The sequence below is a fragment of the Malus sylvestris genome, chromosome 6 (genome assembly GCF_916048215.2).
Source record: "Malus sylvestris chromosome 6, drMalSylv7.2, whole genome shotgun sequence".
Taxonomy (NCBI): domain Eukaryota; kingdom Viridiplantae; phylum Streptophyta; class Magnoliopsida; order Rosales; family Rosaceae; genus Malus; species Malus sylvestris.
This window is the reverse complement of record NC_062265.1, coordinates 33652905-33671429: the sequence shown is the minus strand read 5'-3', so window position 1 is coordinate 33671429 and position 18525 is coordinate 33652905. Positions and strand designations below refer to the sequence as shown.

The window sequence follows — 18525 nt, the reverse complement described above, 5'->3', positions numbered from 1 at the left end:
ACCCATGAGCTATTGTTGCGTGTGGGAAGTGGGTGATTGAACAGTAAGATTCATGTGTTTTCTACTTCCCCAGAAGTCTTCGACAGAATGCCCATAATTTTCGCAAAGCTGAGTGTGCGTGTGACAGGTGCTAACAAGGCTGGAAAAGTAGGTGCCTCTTCGATTTCTGAGATCGGCCCTCGTGGTCTTTGGGGAGCCCAGCTTTTGAGAAAGCGAGCGCCTCTTCGATTTCTGAGATCGGCCTTCGTGGTCTTTGAGCAGCCCAACTTTTGAGAAAGCAAAAGCCTCTTCGATTTCTGAGATCAACCCTCGTGATCTCTAAGCAGCTCAGCTTTTGAGAAAGCAAACGCCTCTTCGATTTCTGAGCAGGCGCCTCTTCGATTTCTGAAGCTCCGTCGAGTGCAGATTTTTATAGGGGCTGGCATTAAGTTCTAAAGCACACTTGAATCTCCACCAGTAGAAGCTTCATTCTTGCACTTCTAAGATCTTGATTTGTCCGACCTCTTCTCTCTTCAACACCTTTGAAAATGTCTGGCCCCTCCGACCGTCGTTTTGACTTGAACCTTGTTGAAGAGGCAGCCCCGCCTTCTCCAGACAACATATGGCGCCCATCCTTCGTCTCCCCTACTGGTCCTCTTACCGTTGGGGATTCCGTGATGAAGAATGATATGACCGCTGCGGTGGTGGCCAGGAACCTTCTCACTCCCAAAGATAACAGACTACTTTCCAAACGGTCTGATGAGTTAGCTGTTAAGGATTCGCTGGCTCTCAGTGTTCAGTGTGCAGGTTCTGTGTCTAATATGGCCCAACGCCTATTTGCTCGAACCCGCCAAGTTGAATCATTGGCGGCTGAAGTGATGAGTCTCAAACAGGAGATTAGAGGGCTCAAGCATGAGAATAAACAGTTGCACCGGCTCGCACATGACTATGCTACAAACATGAAGAGGAAGCTTGACCAGATGAAGGAAACTGATGGTCAGGTTTTACTTGATCATCAGAGATTTGTGGGTTTGTTCCAAAGGCATTTATTGCCTTCGTCTTCTGGGGCTGTACCGCGTAATGAAGCTCCAAATGATCAACCTCTGATGCCTCCTCCTTCTAGGGTTCTGTCCAGTACTGAGGCTCCAAATGATCCCCCTCCGGTGCCTTCTCTTTCTGGGGCTCTACCGACTGCTGAGACTTCTCCTAAGCAACCTTTGTGAAGGCTCCCTCTTGTGTGTTTATTTTGACTCATGTATATGTACATATTTGTAGCTTATCGGGGATATCAATAAATAAGCTTTCCTTCATTTCAACGTATTGTGGATAGTACATCCCTATATATATAGTCCCTTATTACAAACAAGCTAGTAGTCTAGCTACTACAACTTCGCCGCCCTAGTTCAAAGATGACATGCTTTGACTTTCATGAAATATGAAAAGTCGTAGTGCGACATACGTACGTGCTTCTCCTTCATCTCAGGATGAAATGTTGATTAGTCCAAGAATAAAAAGTATAAATAAGTTAAGTAGGGTGAGAGATATGGTACTACTGAGCTGCGCATGCATGTAAACCCTTTGGAGCAGGTACTTTTGCCCTAGCTAACTAACTGGTTAAGTTCAATCACCAGTTTCCTTAATTCAAAAGGTATTAATCCTGTACGTTATCGGGTTTTTCTTGTCGCCAAATTTGTCATCTTATCACGAGTACTTGCTAATTATCTCATTAATACAGATTAATTTCTTGAAAGTTTTTCAGAGAAGGATGGATCAAGAATCATTTCCTATGGCTGGAGGAGACGACCAATACAGCTACAGTAAAAATTCCGGTGCACAGGTACATGTTTCCTACCCTAGTTAGTAACCTGCAGATGCTGCTGACCGGTTCTGTAAATGCATAGCTAGCTTTGCTAGTTGTATGTTTGAAATTTGTACTGTAAAGTTTTTCACACTTATCAATTTAGTTAAATAATTAATTAGGGGTTGATTAGTTATTTACCGTGCAGGGGAAGGCAGCCGATACTGTCAAGGGAATGCTGATTGATGCCATACTTGAAAACCTACACATTGGAAATCATCTGTCACAAGGAAATGTTGTTTCAAACTCATCATTTTCCATTGCTGATCTAGGTTGTTCTGTTGGCCCCAACACATTCATCGCGATCGACAATATTATGGAGACTGTGACACAAAAATTCAAGAACGAAGGCCAATCTTCTTCGCTCCCGGAATTCCATGTCTTCTTCAACGACCATGTTTCAAACGATTTCAACACTCTCTTCGTCAACCTTCCCCCGAATAGGCAATACTTCGCAGTTGGAGTTCCCGGATCATTTTATGGAAGATTGTTCCCCAAGGCATCCCTTAATTTTGTTTACTCTGCGTACTCCGTCATTTGGCTTTCTAAGGTACCTGAAGGCATAGCCGACTTGAATTCACCTATATTAAACAAGGGAAGGATGTACTATTCGAATGCGCCTGTTGAAGTTGGTCACGCATATTCAGTTCAGTATGCAAAAGACATGAAGTGTTTTCTGGATGCTCGAGCGGAAGAGCTCGCTCCTAGAGGCTTACTGGTGCTTCTTGTTACCGGTCGTCCGGATGGGACGCTTCCAAGGGAATGTTCTTGTGGCCCGCTTTACGAACGAGTTGAATCTTGCCTTATAGATATGGTAAATGAGGTAGGTAATCGTCAAATTTTGGTCCCATTTATTGGTCGTTTGAAGGTGCAGAACCGTGACTCAAATTTTATTGATCGTAGTCTTGGATTAGTTAATCGCTTCAGTTTTAGGTTTAGAGTCAAATGAAATACTTAAAACCCAGAATAAAAGCTCTAAGGGTCAATTCTATATCCTAAATGATCAAACCTGCCAATAATGTAATTAGTGGTAGACCGTTGACCCGTCTTTCTGAAATCTTAACACTTAAATTTGTATGGGCATTGCAGGGGTTAATAAGCCAAGACAAACTGGACACTTTCAACCATCCAACGTACAGCCCATCAATGGAGGAGCTGAGTGAGCTAGTACACGAAAACGGGTGTTTTGAGATTGCAAGACTGGAAAAGCAACCTCGGGCGTCCCCCTCTTATAGTACAACAGGAGAGGTTAGAGCCGGCATGGGAAGCCTTCTCACAAACCACTTTGGCTCTGAAATTTTAGATTCGCTTTTCGATCGGTACTCAAAAAAAATCGAAGCACAACCGCGTCCGGTCCTCACTGCTGGTGTTGATGATATGGCTTACACATTATTTGTCGTTCTCAAGCGAAAACATTGAGAAAATAAAGATACGTTGTCCATATTCAGTTGATCTGTTTTATGTTCTGTTCTTAGTTGTTGCTCTATTGCTTTCGTTGTAACTTGTAAGGAATAAAAGTTGGTGGTGGATTTGTTAATTTCTCTTCCACGTTGAAGGTTGGATTATGAAAACTAGTTATTGAGATTGTTATATAATTGAAAAATCTGAAGGCAATGGTGTTGTGATTGGCTCATATTTTGTGCTGGCAACGATGAAATGACCTGTGTTTGCTTTCGGTGGAAATATCACATGGTGTGGGCTGCATGAAAGTTGCAAACAAGTGCTGCAAAGTAAAAGCAAAAGTGGACAACAAACCAAATGCCTTTCGGCTAGTAAACTAAACAAAGAAAAGTTTGGTGGACATCATCATGAGTAAAGACACAATGCTTATGCTTGTAAGAAAATAGAAAAAGAGGGTTGCTTTTACTTTAATGATTATGAAGAAATGTGATGATGGCTTGTCCTTTATTTAATGCAAGGAAATGCTTGCATTATGTGTGCTTGCCGAGGGAGAAGGTCTGCATCAGGAAAGCATCCAAGGAGATGGTTAGAGCATTTGGCTCTACCATGAGAAAGGTTGAACATGGGTTGAGAGAAAATCAAGAGAGCTTGAGTGAAAAATATTCTAGTGAAAGAACTCTTGGGGTAGAATGAGGCTCTTAGAAAATTCTATAAGTGGGTGTGCAAGGGATTCGGGATTGAGTTATGTTGATTTAACTCATGTGTATCTTGTACTGTTATTCTCATAGTGAAGAACAATATCTCTCCATGGACGTAGGCAGGATTTTTGCCAAACCTCGTAAATTTCTTAGTATCTTTATTTCTTGTATTTTATTTTGTTCAACTGAGTGTGATTTAGTGAGGTTGTAATCTGAATCTCGTTTTCACACTAACGAACGGGCCAAGGCACAACAAATGGTGGTTGAGGGGATACTCGAAAACCCTAAACCAACACATTCATCGCAGTCAACATCATCATAAAAACTGTAACACAAACATTTCAGATCGAAGGCTAGAAATCTTCCCTACCGGAATTCCACGTATACTCCAACGACCAAGTTTCAAATGATTTGACTACTCTCTTTCACCACGTTCCCCAAACTTCTCGAGCGCAAATATTGATTAGAATGCGCATTGGGCAACTGTCTGTCTCGATCTTCCCTTCGGCTTGGGCAATGCGTCCAATTTGTGGTCGGAATCATATAACAAACAACAGTATGGTCTTTTTTTCGCAAATATTGATTAGAATGCGCATCGGGCAACTGTCTGTCTCGATCTTCCCTTCGGCATGGGCAATGCGTCGAAGTTGTGGTTGGAATCATATAACAACCAACAGTATGGTCTTTTTTTCTTTTATGTTTGGCTCATATTTTGCAATAGATGCCGCCTGCCGAGAGTTTGATGCTCAACCGCGGCGTAATGTTGGTTAATTAGCAGTTGTCCAATGGTTAAATTACGTAGTTTATGTTGTCTGCCTCTCCTTTGATGTTGCCTATAAGTTAAAATTCTACCTGGTAAAGTCAGACGGAACAGAATATGAAACAAAATGGATGAATTCCAATTGTGCAATGCTAGCAGTATAAAAAGTAAAAATTGGTAAAAATTCTTCCTTTTTAATTCATCGAATCGAATGGATTTCTGTCCTTGTCTTTAAAAAGAAACAGCTGACTGGAAAACGACGAAAAAATTGGTCATAAACAACGATGATTAGTCTTAATTAATTTAATATCAAGCAGCTGAACTAGATATGTTTATTATTTATAACAACCCCCAGGGGACAATACGTGCCATTACTCCAACCGCACGAAAATGGAGAGAAATAGAGAGATGGCTGCACCAAAGGAACTAATTGAAGCATTTCCAATGAAAAGTGGAGATGGTCCCAACAGCTATGCCAAGAACTCCACTTACCAGGTTCTTCTTTTGTTAATTTTGTGGACTGATGAATTTTCGATGTCTTTCTATACAAATTATGGTTCCAAAACAAAGTAACTGCTATATAATCATGCCTCACAATCTCTGGTTTTGCAGAGACAACTAGTGGATGCTGGCAAAGAAATTCTAAGCAAGACAATTGCGGAAAAGCTCGACGTAGAAATCTTGTTATCTTCCAATAGTACCTTTCGCGTTGCGGATCTTGGTTGCTCTGTCGGTCCTAATACATTTTCCGCGGTTGAAAACATACTTGAAGCTGTAGAGTTGAAGTATCAAAGCCGAGGGCTGAGTTCTCAAATCCCTGCTGGATTTCAAGTCTTCTTCAATGATCACACCTCGAATGATTTTAACATGCTATTCCGCTCCCTCCCACCAAACAGGCGGTACTGTGCAGCGGGCGTACCTGGTTCTTTCCACGGTCGCCTATTTCCTAACGCTTCGATTCACTTTTTCCACTCTTCTTTTACCATTCATTGGATGTCTAGAGTGCCGAAAGAGGTTGCAGACAAGAACTCCCCTGCTTGGAATAAAGGACGAATCCATTACCTAAATTCCACGGACGAAGTAGTAAGGGCTTACGAAGCTCAACATGCCGAGGACATGGAGTGCTTCCTCCATGCCAGGGCACAAGAGATTGTGCATGGAGGACTGATGGCACTTACCATTCCAGGCCTCCCTAGCCTCCCTCACGAAACCTCTTATCCTCGTGCAGCGCGAAACGGGACTCATCAACTAGTAGAATCTTGTCTTATGGAGATGGTTCGAAAGGTAATGAAAATATGTTGTGACTTCAAACATTATTATCCCATATTTAATATGTGATAGATGAAAAATTGGAAGATGAAATATCTTTGATTGAACTTTACTAACATTCTAGTTTTCCCTTCTGCAGGGCATGGTTAGCGAAGAGAAAGTAGATTCGTTCAACGTGCCGATATATTATATGTCTCTGGAAGAATTGGAAGCTGCTGTAGAACTCAACGGATGCTTTAACGTGGAGAGAATCGAAAATCTGCCATTTCCACAAGGCAGTGGCTCCATTGGCAAACTATTCATATCTCACATCAGAGCTGCCATAGAAGGGCTTATCAAGCAGCACTTTGGCCATGAGATTTTAGACGAGCTCTTCGACTTGTGTTGCAAGAAATTCGAAGAGCAACACCTCGAGTATGCGTTAGGGAGGCCGATTATCTATCTTGCTGTGCTTAAACGCAAGGCAAATTGATCGTTACGGTGTCTCCTCCTCGCCATCACCAGCCCTCCTCTCTCTTTCTTCAAACCCCCACACCAGATTAGTTATCATGGTCGTCGACTCGTCACCGTAGAGAATAAACGCTGATTCTTCCAACTTGTAGTAATTATCGGTCAAGAAATTGAATTAAACCTATCAAACAGAATTGGAGTCAAAGAATCACATTTGGTTTAATTTTTCATTAAGAATTAATTTTCAATGTTTATTTAATTGGTCACATCTGGAAAATTTGGTGGCCTGGTGGCCTGGTGGCCTAGTCACTTACTCGTCATCAATTAACAGCACACTTGACGGAAAGAGTAACAAAAGTATGAATATGTGAACAAAACGTAACTTTAGGTATAAAAATGAGACGAGAAGAACTAAAGGTAGCAAAAAAAGTGTAAATTTCTCGATACTTAGCTCAAGTGGCTTGGAAGGACGAGATGGAAATGTCGGATTCCCCTTGTATAACCGAAAATTCGCTGCCTGCAAAATATATTAAATCTGTAGCAAAAACAAAGTGTGAATTTCACGATACTTACCTCAAGTGGCTTGGAAGGACAAGATGGAAATGTCGGATTCCCCTCGTAACCGAAAATTCGCTGCAGGAGCGAGATACTCTCTAGCCTGCAAAATATATTAAATCTGTTTGAAAACCTTTGGATTTACATATAATTGCATTGTATTTTATTAAGCTAGCCGTCCAATTTGTCTTACACTGCTTCATTACCATTAACTATTAAATTTACTTTTAATTAATTTGTTTCTGTGTTTTGATTATCTCTATATATGCCCCTCAAGATACGATAATGACATAAAACCCCACTCCCAGAGAAAGAAACTGTGAGAGATGGCTGCAGCTGAGGAGGAAACCAGTAACTTCTCTGAACCCGAAGCACATCCGATGAGCGGTGGAGATGGTCCCAACAGCTACGCCAACAACTCAACTTTGCAGGTAATGAGGATTCAATTTCTTGTTTAATTGCGAAAACCGTTCTTTTGTAACGCTCATTCTGTTACTCAAGATTTTGATGATCTCTTGCGAAGCAGCAATTAACAACTCCGATAATGGTTTCATCTCAATGTTTACTAAGATTGACGCATTTTGTGTATGGTTATATTAACATGTAGCAAATAGATTAAAAAATATGTTGACGGGGGTTTTTGCACTTTTGCAGAAAGGAGCCGTGGATTCTGCAAAAGAACTTATAAGCAAGGCAGTTGCCGAAAAGCTTGACACAGACGTGTTGTTATCTTCTAACACCTTTCGCGTTGCCGATTTGGGTTGCTCGGTCGGGCCAAATACTTTTTTGTCTGTTGAAAACATACTCGAAGCTGTTGAACTAAAGTATCAAAGCCAAGGGCTGAACTCACAAATCCCTGAATTTCAAGTCTTCTTTAATGATCATACTCTCAATGATTTTAACAAGCTCTTCAACTCCCTCCCGCAGAACAGGCGATACTATGCTGCTGGCGTGCCTGGTTCTTTCTACGGCCGCCTATTTCCTAATGGTTCTATTAACTTTTTTCACTCATCTTATGCCCTTCAGTGGCTTTCTAGAGTACCAAAAGAGGTAGTGGACAAAAATAGTCCGGCATGGAACAAAGGAAGAATCCATTACTCAGATTCCACTGATGAAGTCTTAAAGGCTTACGAAGCTCAACACGCTGAGGACATGGAGTGCTTTCTAAATGCCAGGGCACAAGAGATTGCAGAAGGAGGATTGATGGTACTCATCATTCCAGGCAACCCCAATACTCTCCTTCATTCAAATTCAATGGGACATGTGACCTTTCAACTTATAGGGTCTTGCCTCATGGACATGGCTAGAAAGGTAAGCAATGATATGTGTTGTCATATGAAATAACTTCTATATAACTTAACAAGCAACAACAAGAAAAAATGATATTTCAATTATTGCGCTGCGTAGAATTGCGAAAGACATTTCCTTTATCGCTGCTATGTGTGCAGGGAGTAGTGAGTGAAGAGGAAGTAGATGCATATAACATACCTCTGTACGCCATGACTCCCCAAGAACTGGAAGCTTCTGTAGAAAGAAATGAACTTTTTAACCTAGAGAAGTTGGAAACATTACCTCAAGTGCCGATTCCTCGCACTGTCCCTTTAACCCAACTCGCATCACACGTAAGAGCTGCCTTTGAGGGAGTCATCAAGCAGCATTTCAGAGAAGAAATCTTGGATGAGCTCTTTGACTTGTACCTTAAGAAACTTGAAGAACAACCCTCTATCCTTACAGCGGGGACTTCAACTGCAATTAACTTTGTGGCCGTTCTTAAGCGGAAGGCAAATTGATGCGATGAAGTTTGGTATTTGTCAAGCTACAGTTAAACTTCCTTTGCCTTAAAAATTTGTTGGATTCGCCTTGTGAACGAAGAAATCGATGCTCTTGTTTAAATGATGTTTGTAAACCTTTGCCTCTAAATATAATTGATGGTATTCTATTAATTTTCTCCAATGGTCACACTCCAAATGATTTTAACATGCTCTTCCAATCCCTCCCTCTGAACCGGCAATACTATGCTGCAGGCGTACCCGATCTTTCTAGGTTCATATATATCCCAATGCTTCCATTCACTTTGTTCACTCTTCTTATGAAGAGTGAAAAAAGGACAAATCTTTTATTCTAATTCCACTGATGAAGTCGTAAGGGCTTATGAAGCTCAACATACTGAGGACATAGAATGCTTCCTGCATGCCAGGGCACAAGAGATTGTGAATGGAGGATTGATGGTGCTTATCATTCCAGGCCGCCCGAATGATACCCCTCGTACACTTTCTTCGTTAAACCAGGCTCATCAACTTCTCAGGTTTTGCCCCATGGACTTGGCTAGGAAGGTAAGAAAATGACCCCCTGATCTAAGATTGATTATATAACACCATAATGTATCCGACGGAATGACTTCTATGTGTTTTTCCTTTATGCAGGGAGTAGTTGGGGAAGAAAAAGTAGATCCCCTTCTTTTAATCTACCTTTGTATTACATGTCTCCCCAAGAACTCGAAGCTGCTGTGGAGAGAAATGGTTGTTTTATCAGAGACTCAGAGAGAATGGAAAACTTACGTCGTGTCCCAGCACTTGACAATTTACTAAAATTAGCCAGTTACTTGCATCTCATGTTAGAGCTGCCACTGAGGGACTCGTGAAGCAACAATTTGGAGACAAAATCTTAGACGAACTCTTTGACTTGTATCGCAAGAGAATCGAAGAGCAACCATCCATCTTTGAGTCTGGGAAGGCAATTAACCTTCCTGTTGTTCTTAAGCGCACGAAAAATTGATTTGAACACACTTTTGTGGCATTCGTCAAGCTGTCAAAAGACTTTCCGATTACAGTGAATCATCTATCACATCCGCAACGCATTGATAAGCCAATCAAAAGTTATGCTTCAGTTAATGCTAGACATTGATCTCCTCTAGAACTTTCGACTTTTAACATCCCTGTGCATTCTATGCATGAAGTTCATGTCACGTATTGACTTTTGCACATGAATCCGTGTTAATGATTTGGGATCAATGACTAAAATATCGGCAAAATATCGCCGATATTATCGTTTTTCAGAGAGACCGATATTTTCCCACGTATCCCCCTAATTGTCGTCAAAATATCGCGATATATTCGATATTATCGAAACAATCGTCGTGGCTCCGCCGTCAAAAATGTAGTCGAGGCTGCGTTGTTGCAGCTGCCCAGATCTTTCTCTACAATTCAGGCTCAGACCCAAGATCTGCGCCTCCGTTGTCGGAAATGAAAAATCCATTTTCTCCGGATCCCAAAACCCGCTCGAGTTTGAATCAAACTGTTTGATGGATCCCCTTGCCTGATGGTGGTCACCGGGAGGTGAGAAAGGGAAGAGGAACGGTCCACAGGTGGTGATGGTGCTCTCCGGAGTGTGCGCCACTGTGGTGCTCGGCGGGTGTGGGTGTGGTGGTCTGCGCTCCGGGGGAGAAGAAACAAGGACATGAATGAGGGAGAAGGTTCGAGGGATTGGGGAAGGGGGAAACACGGGGAAGTGGGGTGTGTGTGTGTCTGTCTGCTCTGGGAAGAAGACTTGCAGAAAAGAGATGGGGGGAGAACCGGAGATGAATGAGGAGAGGAATGAGGGAGAATGAAGTGGTCTATGCGTGTGTGTGTGTGTGGAAGTGGGGTGTGTGTGTGTGTGTGTGTGTGTGTTATCCGAGAGAAGAAAACAAAATCCAAACCTGCTTTCAAAATATCCAGCCCACGTGTCAGTGATCGTGAGGTTTGGTCTTCAATATATTCACCCTGCTTTTTGAAGCTATTGGAAATGTCTTCCATTTTGTTCCATCGTGAGGTTTAGTCTTCAATATGTTGGACCACCTCCCGGATTTATGAGCCCCTTCACTGGTGAGGCAAACTTCACGCATGCAACACAGGATGAGGACCATGGCAGTAGGCGGGCAGGACTAGGAATTAGTGTCATAGAGAAGGACTATACTTGTAGAGAAAGAGGCAAGGGGACTTTGTCAAGTCAAGAAGATGACTTGTTATCTATAACGTCGGACTCTGTTGGAGTGGGAAGTAGTAACTATGGTTATACTCATAACCAACCATTTCCCTACCCTTTATATCCCATTCCTGTTGGGATGGAATCGAGCGATTCATGGAAAGAATCTGAGACTCAATCTTCAAATGATTTTGCTTATGGACAACATCAACCAATCTCGGATCCATATGGGTGGCATGTTGACAATTACATGCAAAATTATTTTGGGGATTTATCATTTGATGACTACTCTTCACAATACACTTACTATACACATAGAGATGATGAAGATAGTCAAAATTTTGAACCTCATAGAAACTCTATGTGGTACTAAGTCACTCATGTATCTTACCATGCAATGTATAAAATGTAAAATATTATACTAATTCATTATATATAAATGATTATGGTGTGTTTAAATTTCTTTCATTAATTACTACATATTTTCTACACTCATAATGTTTGCCAGCTCGCTGTATAATCAACTTAAATCAGTTAAATCCATCATGCAATGCATTTCCTTCTAATTTTTTTGTGATAAACTAATAGATAATTGACTAAATAAACATTCTGCAAAGTTTCAATAAAAATTTCCAAGTTTTTCTTACAATTTCCATGGTTTTTATTCAATTTTTATCGATATCGATAATATCCCGATATTTCCATAGAAATTTCCGTGTTTTTGAACTACCAATATTTCCGATATCATCGATATTTAATACCTTGTTTGGGATACAACCACTGTGACGTACCTGTTGTAGGTAAGTCCACGTGGTATGAGTATGGAGAAGCAGTCCAGGGACGGAGACGCAATTCCATCCAGGAATTTTTCAATTGCTAAATATACCATAGATAAGATATTATTCGATTTTATGCATAAAAGTCTTTAACAACAACAAAAAAACATAGAAAAAGTTGAATAGTTGGTCTGAAATTGCATCACCACCATGGACTTTTGCAGTTGTACTTTCTTCTCCATTTCTTAATTAGTTTTGCTGTCTTTGATTGGTGTCAAGTAGCAGTGATGATGCAATACAAATATACCAAAACAACATCTCCCCTCCAAGAAAACACAGAGAGAGAGAGAGAGAGAGATGGCAGCACCGGAAGCCAGCACATTCTCAGAAGCATTTTCAATGAAAGGTGGAGATGGCTCCGATGGCTATGCGAAAAACTCAACGTTCCAGGTTCTTTTATAGCATTCTTAGATTGTATCTATGTGTGTATGCGTGTGTATTTATGTATGTATAAAAGTAATCTTCTGTTGTGCAGAGAGGAGTTGTGGATGCTACCAAAGAACTTCTAAGCAAGGCAATTGCAGAAAACTTCGATATCGAAATCTTATCATCGTCCAAAACCTTTACCATTGCAGATTTGGGTTGCTCTGTTGGTCCTAACACATTTTATTCTGTCCAAAACATACTCGAAGCCGTGGAGCACAAGTGCCAAACCCAAGGGCTGAATGCTCAAATCCCAGAATTTCAAGTCGTTTTTAATGACAATACTCCGAATGATTTTAATACGCTCTTCAAATCCCTCCCTCAGAACAGACGATACTGTGCAGTGGGCGTGCCTGGCTCTTTCTACGGTCGCCTATTTCCTAATGCTTCTGTACAAGTTGTTCACTCCTCATATGCCAATCACTGGCTTTCTAGAGTGCCAAAAGAAGTAGCGGACAGAAACAGTATGGCGTGGAACAAAGGACGAATTCATTACTCAAATTCGACCGATGAAGTACTAAAGGCTTATGAAGCTCAATACGCCGAGGACATGGAGTGCTTCTTAAATGTCAGGGCACAAGAGATTGTGTACGGAGGACTGATGGTACTTATCATCGTAGGCCGCCCTGATGGTACCCCTCATTCTCTTTCTCAGGCAAATATGACCTTCCAAATTTTAGGATCTTGCCTCGTTGACTTGGTTAGAAAGGTACACAAATACGCAATCGCGTAAACAGTCTAATATGTTATAAATCAGAAACGGAAGAGAACTTTGTATCCGATTTTACAATAATTGTGCGTTTTTTGTTTAATGCAGGGAATAGTTGATGAGGAGAAAGTAGACTCTTTTAACGTACCTATGTACTGCATGTCTCCCGGAGAAGTGGAAGCTGTGGTAGGACGAAATGGATGTTTTAGCATGGAGAGAATAGAGAACTTACCTGCTTTCGTGCCCCCGGACAATGTCTCTAAAGCCAAACTGCTTGCAACTCACATGAGAGCTGCAATGGAAGGAGTCATCAAACAACATTTCGGAGAAGAAATCTTAGACGAGGTCTTTGACTTATACCGCAAGAAAATTGAAGAGCAATCCTCAATCTTTGATGCAGGAAAGTCGATAAGCTTTCTCGTTGTGCTTAAACGCAAGGCTTAGAGATTGGAACTTATATTATGTTTGGAATCATGGGATAATCTTCCCATTAGCTTCTAAATGTAGTTTCCACCGTTCTGTTTTTCAATTCCTGTAGTAATCTTCATAAGCGTTTCTACTGTTCTGTCTTTCATGGGGTGATTTTGTAGGAAACACGTCTGTTCACGACCGTTTCTTCAATTTCCTAATTTCATACAAACACGTTGAACCTTTCACTGTGTTTACACTCAAAATATACCTATTTTTACTTATTTGGGCAATTTGGGTAAAATATGGTATTTGAAGGATTAATGTGCAAGAAAGCTAAATTGGAAAGATATTTGGTTGCAAGTGGATGGGTTTGACATTATAATATTGTTTTTCCCATTTGTTTTGGTGGTGGAGGTTTGCCAAGAAAGTTGTTTAATCAAAGACAAATGCATGTTTTTTCATGCAAGTGGATGAGAATGCACCATGAGAGCTTTCGAACAAGGAACATGTGAAAGAGCCAACTTGCTTCTTTTAAATGTTAGTTTATTACAAGTGGGAAAACATGTGATGAAAGTATGTGGTAGAGATGCAAGTTTCCCTTTTAATATTATTTCTCCATGCAAGTTGGCAAATGAAATACAAACTGCCCAAGTTTCTTTCGGGCAGATGCAGTGTCTTCAGCAGGGGGTTTCCTCCAGATCTCTATTTAAAGGAGCCCAAACACAAGGATTATAGACACTCAAACAACCAAACAAATACAAGCACAAACTCTGCTCAAACCAAATTGGCCAAAAACCTTCTTTTATCTAGTTTATTAGCTTTGCTGCTCACTTGCGGTATCGATCTCATTTGTAGCTTTTATGTACTAATTTCCAGTCATATAAATTACAAGCAATCTACAATATTAGTCATTCACTTTCCTTTGTCATTTACATATTGTTCTACCTCTCCATATAAGTAAAGTCCTTATTTTTAAGGCAAAGAAAGAACCTTGATTTGAGCAACTCCCACTCAAATAGGCACAATCTCTTGATTTGAAGTCAAAAGGCGCAACCTCAATCATTTAAATCCCATCTACTAGCGGCATCTAGTAGTGGCACGCCCGCACCCACCAATCTCGTATGTGAAGTAAATCATCGGCTTACCCGCAAGGCACCATGGCGGATTTAGGGAGCAAACACACTGAAAATCTACCTAACTGCTTCACCAAAAAAAGCATCTCACAAATGCTTCTTCAGAAAGCGCTTCTTACACCAAGTGACACGCCCCGACCCTGATATTCCCGAATACCAGGATAGACACGTGCTGGCCGACACCCGAGGGTGACGAAAACCATTAATTGATACAAAAGCTAAGAATAAGAAATAAATAAAGGTTATGAATTTAAAAATACAATGAATTAGAAATTTAGGAACGTGCTCAGAGCATACAACTAACTAGAGTTCTAAAAGAATTAATATAAAATTGAATAAATAAAAAGATGAGGGTCCTACACCGAGAGGACTCGAATATGCCAATGCGAAAACGTTGATGTCGGGATCGTATGCCTAGATTCTAAATCCTGAAAGGGGGCGCAAAACAAGGGTGAGTGGACCAAGTTCATATATATACATAATACAAAAACAGTTATGAACATACTAACCCCTAGGTTTATATATAATGAAAACTATTAACATAATAAGTGATAGGTTTTTCTGAAACTCTAGCATGCCAAAATATCTCAAAAGTCATATCGCAGAAATCAAAACAGTAAACGTCCCATAAATCGTCTCGTAAGCGTGGTATGATGCTAGAAGGATCATTGAATAAATATAACTCCCGGCCCAATGCCTGCTCTGTGGTCTCTGCGCCCGTAGTCAGAGATTACCAACTCCTGGCCCAATGCCTGCTCCATGTCCCTCAGCCCGTAGCTAGGGATTATTTCTCTCGGCTTATCTGCCAACACCAGATCCTCGCCCCAGGCGGCATAGTGTCCACTAGGTACGCACAAATAGTTACGCCTCTCATAAATAACCACTTTATAGTATAAAGTCATCTATTGTCTATACTATAAAAAGGGGTTTCGAAAACATGTTCTAGCATCCTATCGTCATCCATCAGATAGTCTACCAGTTTATGGTTTTTATAGAAAATACTATATATTAAAATATAGCTCAAAATAGGCCAATAATTAATTCCTCACCAAAAACACGAGACGAAATCAATATATTTAATAAACAGGCTTAACATAAAATCAAATCATAAACTCGTAAGCATGCTATTCATTTATGTAATTAAACTATAAAATCATGTAATTTTAGAAGGGGTCCACTCACAATACTTAGCCGTCAAAAGCTGCGTCACTAGCGAAGACAGAAGCGTCACAATAATTGCCCCTAAGCACATAAATAGCACATTTAGTCAAACGATTGAATTTGGGAAAACGGACATTGAAAATGGGTTCAGGACGTCGAATTACCCTAAGAAGGGTCTTGGACGAAAACCCAAAAAGTCAACGTTGACCGGGGGTCAACGGTCAAACTAGGTCAAATGGGTTTGAGGCTTGAATCCGGATTAGGGTTTAGGTTAAATAGGATTATGATATATTGGGTTTTGGTTTTAGATAGGCCTAGAAATAAAAAGGGTAGTTTGGGCTTAATCCCAAACCCACACACAACACACACACATGCTGCACAACACACATGTACACGTGCATAGCACACATGCACACTTACACACACACACAACATACCACACACGTGCACAACACATGCACACACACACGGTAACACGCACACACGTGCATACATATACACATACGCACATACACAATCATACATACACACACACACACACACTAAATATACATACACACACACGGACACACCACACAACACACACAGCCCAAACACACCCACAAGGCACGGCCCGCGGGCCTAGTTACCAAAAACCGGGCTTTAAGCCCCAAATAAAAGGAAAAGACCCTTAGGCCTGGTGCTCACCGGAGCTTCTACAGCTCCGACCAACTACACCCTAAGCTCTTATTTATGCATTAAATTAAAGAGAAAAGAGAGGGGAGTGAGGTTATACCCTTGGTTTACCTTGGAACGGCCGGTGGTGTTCAAAATTCGGGTTTGGGTGCCCACGGGTTCGCTGGGTTTTCCTGGGCTCCGTCAAGCCTCGCACGTTGAGAGAGAAAGGGACGACGAGATGATAGTGATGTCCTCGAGCAGCTGTGGGTGTGTGTAATCACGGTGCAAAAGAAAGAGGGAGGGATGAGAATGTTTTCAAGTGACAGAGGGATATAGAGTACATAGATAGAGAGAGAAGTCCCGAGGCTTACCTATCGTCGAAGCAACGAGGAACTCGCCGAAGGTCATTTTCTCTGCTTTCACCAATCACGCTGCGACGGAAGAGAGACCAGAGCAATGCTCGATGATGATGTTCTCGAGTAGAGTAGTTGCAGGTGTGGGTGTTCTCAGGTGTGGGTCGAAAGGTGAGAGATCGGGGAGTGAGGAAGAGAAGATTTCGAGAGAGAAATAAAGGGGAGAACACAGGGAAGGGCAAAGATGAGATAGACCGGGGGACAAAATAAAAGGGGTGGGCCCTTTGGCTCACCAATTTAGGTCCAAACAATTATTTTAAAATAAATGGGGTTGGGGTGTTTCACCAATGAGCACTTTTAGCTTTTTCTCCGACTTACACTATGCATGAAGTTCATGTGTCGCATAGTTAAAGCTTTTTACCTTGAATGCATGGATTAATGTCACGTATAGCAGCTTCTCATCCGTCACACTCACCAGTACATATAAATTACACACACACAGAGAGAGAGATAGATGGCAGCAGAAGAGGAAGCTAGCAAGTTCTGTGAAGGTTTTCCGATGAAAGGCGGAGATGGTTGGGACAACTATGCCATGAACTCTACTTGCCAGGTTCATTCTCATGAACTCTACACTTTACTTATTAGAACGAAGAAATTAACGACACTTCTTTATCTTTTGAGTTGCTTTCCTAGATCAAGGCGATATTTTGAAGGAAGAACAAATTACAAGCAATTTTCCTTCCTTGAATGTGATTTAGATTTGCTGTACCTTAATGTCTTGATTTGAGTTTAGTTAGGTGTGGCCCTTTTTTTCTATCCCAAAGTTCGGGTAATACTAGGGAGACCAATTACTTAGACTAAATTTTGTAAACCATGTGACATGGTTGTTGATGACTCTCGCCCTTTTCCCTCTCACTAAAATCATAAAAACCCTAACTCTCTTTGCCGCCAACTCCTACTTTTGGGTGTGGTCGATGGCCCTTCCAGCCTTCCTTTCCAACTCCAACTTCTCTTCCTTCTCTGTTTCCCTTTTAGTTTATGCCTTTCCTTACTTTTGATATGTGCTTCAGATTTCCTTGAGCTTTGTCCCAATTCATCTAAGCTTGTCTTAGATATGGGCTTTCACGCCTTTCTCTTGCTTTGATGCTAATTTCCATCATGCGTCCTCAACCACCACCCTTTGCTATTCAATCCGGGTGCTTTTCCTTGGCCATGCGCTTGGGTGTTGGGTGGATGTTAAAATGCTATTTGCACTCTTCGGTAGGATTATGGGAGCGTTCACTGTGCACTCGCTCACTTCCATTTTTCGTTGGTGGTGGCCTTGCGTTGGAGGCACATTTGACTTGGTGGTGGATGCTGGTTTCCTCTCTGATTTTAGGATTTTATTGTTATTTTTCAGTTGGCTCCTTTTAGGCCTTTCTTTTGCAATATTTTTCATGTTGGGCTTGTAATAGATTGTGGGTTGTCTTTTCGACCATCTTTTCTTTGTACTAGTTTTTTATTTAATGGAAATAACTATAACTAAGTTTGACAAAAAACAGGACATAAAAAAAACAAAAAAAAAAAGAAGATGAGAAACAATTAATGTAAAAGAAAAGAGAATTATTACTTGACACTCAAAAAATTTCATGTTGCTATCTAAACTTTCTACCATTAGAAAAACTTGCCAAAGGACAAACATATTAGAAGTTGATTGTTTAAAAACAAGATAAAAATATAAGGGTATTAGAGGAATTAGAGTATTTGGTCCAGAAGGTGAAGTGGCTATTTAGAGACCCGTTGGATTACATCAAATAAATCCGAACGGCTCAGATGAAGAGAAGAGGAGAGAGTAGGAGGATAGGAGGAAAGCCTTAGATCTTGCGAATTGGATCTGTCACTGTCAAAAGAACAAGAAAACGACCATCTT

The 18525-nt window shown here is 41.0% G+C and overlaps 4 protein-coding genes and 1 pseudogene across 7 annotated transcripts; all 5 read left to right on the top strand.

Moving 5' to 3' along the window:
* Nucleotides 1-1471: 1471 nt before the first annotated feature.
* On the top strand, nt 1472-3374 carry LOC126625819 (loganic acid O-methyltransferase-like). Of its 4 annotated transcripts, none has more exons than XM_050294916.1 (4): nt 1472-1627; nt 1739-1816; nt 1986-2660; nt 2927-3374. In XM_050294916.1, the coding sequence occupies exons 2-4, from the start codon at nt 1745-1747 to the stop codon at nt 3254-3256; spliced, it is 1077 nt and encodes a 358-aa protein (XP_050150873.1). In that variant the 5' UTR covers nt 1472-1627; nt 1739-1744; the 3' UTR covers nt 3257-3374. The 4 variants fall into 4 exon arrangements, with proteins under 4 accessions (XP_050150873.1, XP_050150872.1, XP_050150871.1 ...); XM_050294915.1 differs by having other exon boundaries at nt 1473-1627; nt 1731-1816; XM_050294914.1 differs by having other exon boundaries at nt 1490-1627; nt 1715-1816.
* A 1680-nt stretch (nt 3375-5054) lies between these two features.
* LOC126625820 (loganic acid O-methyltransferase-like) lies at nt 5055-6681 on the top strand. Its single transcript, XM_050294917.1, has 3 exons — nt 5055-5191; nt 5309-5980; nt 6105-6681. The coding sequence occupies exons 1-3, from the start codon at nt 5087-5089 to the stop codon at nt 6435-6437; spliced, it is 1110 nt and encodes a 369-aa protein (XP_050150874.1). The 5' UTR covers nt 5055-5086; the 3' UTR covers nt 6438-6681.
* Nucleotides 6682-6779: 98 nt separating this feature from the next.
* LOC126625823 (loganic acid O-methyltransferase-like) lies at nt 6780-8929 on the top strand. Its single transcript, XM_050294920.1, has 3 exons — nt 6780-7401; nt 7625-8281; nt 8419-8929. Exons 1-3 carry the CDS (start codon nt 7297-7299, stop codon nt 8758-8760), a joined length of 1104 nt encoding a protein of 367 aa, XP_050150877.1. The 5' UTR covers nt 6780-7296; the 3' UTR covers nt 8761-8929.
* Nucleotides 8769-9813, top strand: LOC126625646 (loganic acid O-methyltransferase-like; annotated as a pseudogene).
* A 2103-nt stretch (nt 9814-11916) lies between these two features.
* Nucleotides 11917-13560, top strand: LOC126625253 (loganic acid O-methyltransferase-like). Its single transcript, XM_050294341.1, has 3 exons — nt 11917-12159; nt 12245-12901; nt 13010-13560. The coding sequence occupies exons 1-3, from the start codon at nt 12067-12069 to the stop codon at nt 13343-13345; spliced, it is 1086 nt and encodes a 361-aa protein (XP_050150298.1). The 5' UTR covers nt 11917-12066; the 3' UTR covers nt 13346-13560.
* The last annotated feature ends 4965 nt before the right edge of the window (nt 13561-18525 follow it).

Bases quoted from the DNA above. Each gene is read 5' to 3' on its own strand.
- LOC126625823 (XM_050294920.1), top strand. From the start codon at position 7,297: ATGGCTGCAGCTGAGGAGGAAACCAGTAACTTCTCTGAACCCGAAGCA. The intron at 7,402-7,624 runs GTAATGAGGATT...GCACTTTTGCAG, and splicing joins CCAACAACTCAACTTTGCAG to AAAGGAGCCGTGGATTCTGC. The intron at 8,282-8,418 runs GTAAGCAATGAT...CTATGTGTGCAG, and splicing joins TCATGGACATGGCTAGAAAG to GGAGTAGTGAGTGAAGAGGA.
- LOC126625820 (XM_050294917.1), top strand. From the start codon at position 5,087: ATGGAGAGAAATAGAGAGATGGCTGCACCAAAGGAACTAATTGAAGCA. The intron at 5,192-5,308 runs GTTCTTCTTTTG...CTGGTTTTGCAG, and splicing joins CCAAGAACTCCACTTACCAG to AGACAACTAGTGGATGCTGG. The intron at 5,981-6,104 runs GTAATGAAAATA...TCCCTTCTGCAG, and splicing joins TTATGGAGATGGTTCGAAAG to GGCATGGTTAGCGAAGAGAA.
- LOC126625253 (XM_050294341.1), top strand. From the start codon at position 12,067: ATGGCAGCACCGGAAGCCAGCACATTCTCAGAAGCATTTTCAATGAAA. The intron at 12,160-12,244 runs GTTCTTTTATAG...TCTGTTGTGCAG, and splicing joins CGAAAAACTCAACGTTCCAG to AGAGGAGTTGTGGATGCTAC. The intron at 12,902-13,009 runs GTACACAAATAC...TGTTTAATGCAG, and splicing joins TCGTTGACTTGGTTAGAAAG to GGAATAGTTGATGAGGAGAA.
- LOC126625819 (XM_050294913.1), top strand. From the start codon at position 1,543: ATGCATGTAAACCCTTTGGAGCAG. The intron at 1,567-1,714 runs GTACTTTTGCCC...TCATTAATACAG, and splicing joins ATGTAAACCCTTTGGAGCAG to ATTAATTTCTTGAAAGTTTT. The intron at 1,817-1,985 runs GTACATGTTTCC...TTTACCGTGCAG, and splicing joins GTAAAAATTCCGGTGCACAG to GGGAAGGCAGCCGATACTGT.